At 44.7% G+C, this 3,851-nt stretch overlaps 1 protein-coding gene across 1 annotated transcript; it reads left to right on the top strand.

Moving 5' to 3' along the window:
- Window positions 1-2,303: 2,303 nt before the first annotated feature.
- Window positions 2,304-3,428, top strand: MAS1 (MAS1 proto-oncogene, G protein-coupled receptor; the record flags this gene model as incomplete). The annotated part of the gene is made up of 1 exon (XM_081250966.1): window positions 2,304-3,428. The coding sequence occupies one exon, from the start codon at window positions 2,304-2,306 to the stop codon at window positions 3,279-3,281; it is 978 nt and encodes a 325-aa protein (XP_081107092.1). The 3' UTR covers window positions 3,282-3,428.
- Between the last annotated feature and the right edge of the window lie 423 nt (window positions 3,429-3,851).

Genomic DNA, 3,851 nt, shown 5'->3' on the forward strand with positions numbered 1-3,851 from the left:
AGTTATCTATTTTATACATAGTAGTGTATATATGTCAATTCCAATCTCCCAGTTCATCCCACCCCCCTCCCCCCTTGGTACCCATACGTTTGTTCTCTACATCTGTGTCTCTGTTTCTCCTTTGCAAATAAGGTCACCTGTACCATTTTTCTAGATTCCACATATAAGCGATATTATACGATATTTGTTTCTCTTTTTCTGACTTACTTCACTCTGTAAGACTGTTTCTAGGTCCATGCACATCTCTGCAAATGGCACCGTTTCGTTCCTTTCTATGGCTGAGGAACATTTCACCTGTTTACACACAGCCTACATCTGCTCCCACACCCCAGCTCCCAACATGCTTTGAGACAGCTCCGTTTGTCTGTTGCATGAGCTTCCCAAGTTCCATATGGCCCCCCCAAAACTGCCCTCCCTGCACATTGCCCATTCAGCAAGTGGCTACAAACTCTTCTCTTTTCCTTCAATAACTCATATCTCACCTGTTAGCAATTCAAATTGCATCCAGAATCCAACCATGTCTCACTGTCTCCAAAACCACGCTCTGGTCTGCGCTGTGGTCTGTGCTTTACTTTTCTCTATGGTGCTTATTACGATCTGACATCTATTTGTTTGTTGTTGTTGTTATTAGTTATTGGTTATTGACTGCCTCCCCACTGGAATATAAACTCCAAGAGGTTGAAGCTTTACCTGTTTCATTCACGGCTGTAGCCCAGTGTCTGAAACGGTGCCTGGCCTGAAGTTGGCACTGAAAAATATTTGGTGGTTGAACTTGGGGATTATGGCTATCTTACCTACAAACTTCAAATAAAGCCTGGTCTGTACAGCAGCTCTTTGGTCAGCCATGCCATGGAATTGTGAATTCCGGTCCTTGTGTTTGGCTCCTAAGGATACTGGGGTCTATATCTTATCTAATTATGAAACAAAAGGAGAATCCGCTCCAGTAAAAATAATTTCCTGGATGTCATCAGAACAGCTGAGGGAAGGGATAGTGGGGAGAGGGGTCTCAGGACCGTGGAGCCAGGGACCTCTGTGGGCTCCTGGATCAAACACCGGAGAGGGAACTAGCCTTTTCACCAGCCCACCTGCTCACACAATATCACGTCTATGAACTATTCTGCCTCAGGTGAGCTCGTTCAGAAAAGGCATCTACCTACAAATTAACTTTCTAGAGGTTAATTATTTTGCACATATAGGACCCTGTTTTGGAAGGACCAAAAGCAAAGAACAATGTTTTACCACCACCAAAAAAAAAAAAAAAAAAAGCCAAAGATGTCATGAGTTGGAACAAAGGAGATGACCTCTGTGGGCACCTCCCTTTTCCATTCCCCAGTGGTGGAAGTGGCTTATGTCTATTTGTTATATAACAGGAAGAGGGTGGGAGCCGTGCATATGTTTATTTAGCAATTCCTAAAGTGTGAGGGAAAGTTGCTGATAATCTTTGCTTTGCAGTCTCAAATATTTAGCATTTTTATTGGTTTTGGGTTAGTGCTTTGTTTAGTATCTGTCAATAGTGTTTTGCCGCATGGTCTGGCCTATGGAGCACGAGGATATGAATACACCTTGTTGAAATGCACCATCTGTTCCCCAGGGATGGTTTGCAGGGCATACCTGGTCTGAGTAGGTGCACAGCTTCGTCACAGATACTGAGACCACATAAAACACATACCTTCTAATTGTTTACACTTCTGAAAATATTGGTACCCGATTGAACATACTTTTCCCATATTGAATATTGGTACCCTACTGAACCACATAAAACACATACCTTCTAATTGTTCACACTTTTTGAAAATATTGGTACCCTCTCAATCACCCATCATTTATGGCACTTTATGCATTAAAAAGTGACAACAACAGCATTGCCCAAAGATGTATTTTGTCATTGCATTTTAATGTGATGAACCTGGTCTCTCAGGCCAGGAGATGAAGGCACAGAAGATGAGATGGTTTTCAAAACACCATTCAGAAAGCTCGGGCCAGACCAGATATGGACACCAGGAATTTGATCCTCTTGCTTTGGCAGATCCCCTTTGGCGCTGAACCACAAGCAAGTAGTAATACAGAATCAAAGGCTATTGGGGGGGATCAAAAAAGATTATTAAATCTGTTCCCTCTCAGGGAAATGTCTAATTTTATCTTCGTTGGAAAGAGAATTGTATAGTCTAGTAAACACTTTTTGTATAACTTGAAGGTTATAATCCGTAGCTGAAGTCTCCCTTTTACTGCAATTCGTCAACCTTGATTTTTTCTTAAACTTATTTACAGAAAAATACCTGAAGAGCCCAGGCTGAGGTCCCCTCATGGATGAGGCAAACGGGACATCATTTGTTGCTGAGGAGTCCTCGAACGCCTCAACCAGCAGGAACACCTCCGTAGCAGAGCCGCGTCAGGAAATTCCCATTGTGCACTGGGTGATCATGAGCATTTCCCCACTGGGCTTTGTTGAGAATGGAATTCTCCTCTGGTTCCTCTGCTTCCGGATGAGAAGAAATCCCTTCACCGTCTACATCACCCACTTGTCTGTTGCGGACATCTCATTACTCTTTTGCATCTTTATTCTGTCTGTCGACTATGCTTTAGATTACGAGCTCTCTTCCGGCTATTACTACACAATTGTCACATTGTCGGTGACATTTCTCTTTGGCTACAACACGGGTCTGTATCTGCTGACAGCCATCAGTGTGGAGAGGTGCCTGTCCGTCCTGTACCCCATCTGGTACCGCTGCCATCGCCCCAAGCACCAGTCAGCATTCGTCTGTGCCCTCCTGTGGGCACTTTCCTGCTTAGTGACCACCATGGAATACGTTATGTGCATTGATAGTGAAGGACAGACTCACTCCCGAAGTGACTGCAGGGCGGTGATCATCTTCATAGCCATTCTGAGCTTCCTGGTCTTCACGCCACTAATGGCGGTGTCCAGCACCATCTTGGTAGTGAAGATTCGGAAGAATGCGTGGGCTTCCCATTCCTCGAAGCTGTATCTTGTCATCACGGTCACCATCATCATATTCTTCATCTTCGCCATGCCCATGAGGCTCCTCTACCTGCTCTATTATGAGTACTGGTCGACGTTCAGGAACTTGCACCACATTTCTCTTCTCTTCTCTACAATCAATAGCAGCGCCAACCCTTTTATTTACTTCTTCGTGGGCAGCAGCAGGAAGAAGCGGTTCAAGGAGTCCTTAAAAGTGGTCCTGACCAGGGCTTTCAAAGATGAGATGCAACCCAAGCGCCCGGAAGACCACACCACCACCACTGAAACTGAGACTGTCGTCTGACAGGTGGAGGAAATTGTGGACAAAAACAGTGGGACGCAGATGAGCCATAGTTTGTGCTTGGGATGCAACTGAATATCTCCTAAATACGGTATAGAAGGACACCTTACCCCATATGCATGAGATGCTAATTAATGCTGAGACTGTACTCTTGCGCTGTACCTTCTGGAAATGCCTAAATACATGTTGGAACTCTATCCTTTCTGTAGCTTTCAAAAATCCCCTTCTGTTCCCTTCAGCTCTCCTGGCAGCATTTTCCCATCAACTATAAAAACTACTCCAGCAGGAACATTTACATATGTTTACAGGAAAGGGTACAAGTATTTGATGGACCTTGAGAAGGTGAAGCCATAGAGCGGGAAGAACATGGGTTTTGGAGTCAGGCTGACTCTGTCCTTTGCTGCTGGTGTGACCTCAGGTTTAACCCCCAGGGACCTCATTTCCTCAGTATAAAATGGTAACAGTAATAGTCCATACCTCCCGGGCTTGTGGTGAGGATGAACCGAGAACATGAGGTATGCAAAGCACATGGCACACCTCAACGTTAAGAAACCTCAGTCTTTCTGATGCCTT

The sequence above is a fragment of the Mesoplodon bidens genome (assembly GCF_964165515.1).
Source record: "Mesoplodon bidens genome assembly, chromosome: 12".
Taxonomy (NCBI): domain Eukaryota; kingdom Metazoa; phylum Chordata; class Mammalia; order Artiodactyla; family Ziphiidae; genus Mesoplodon; species Mesoplodon bidens.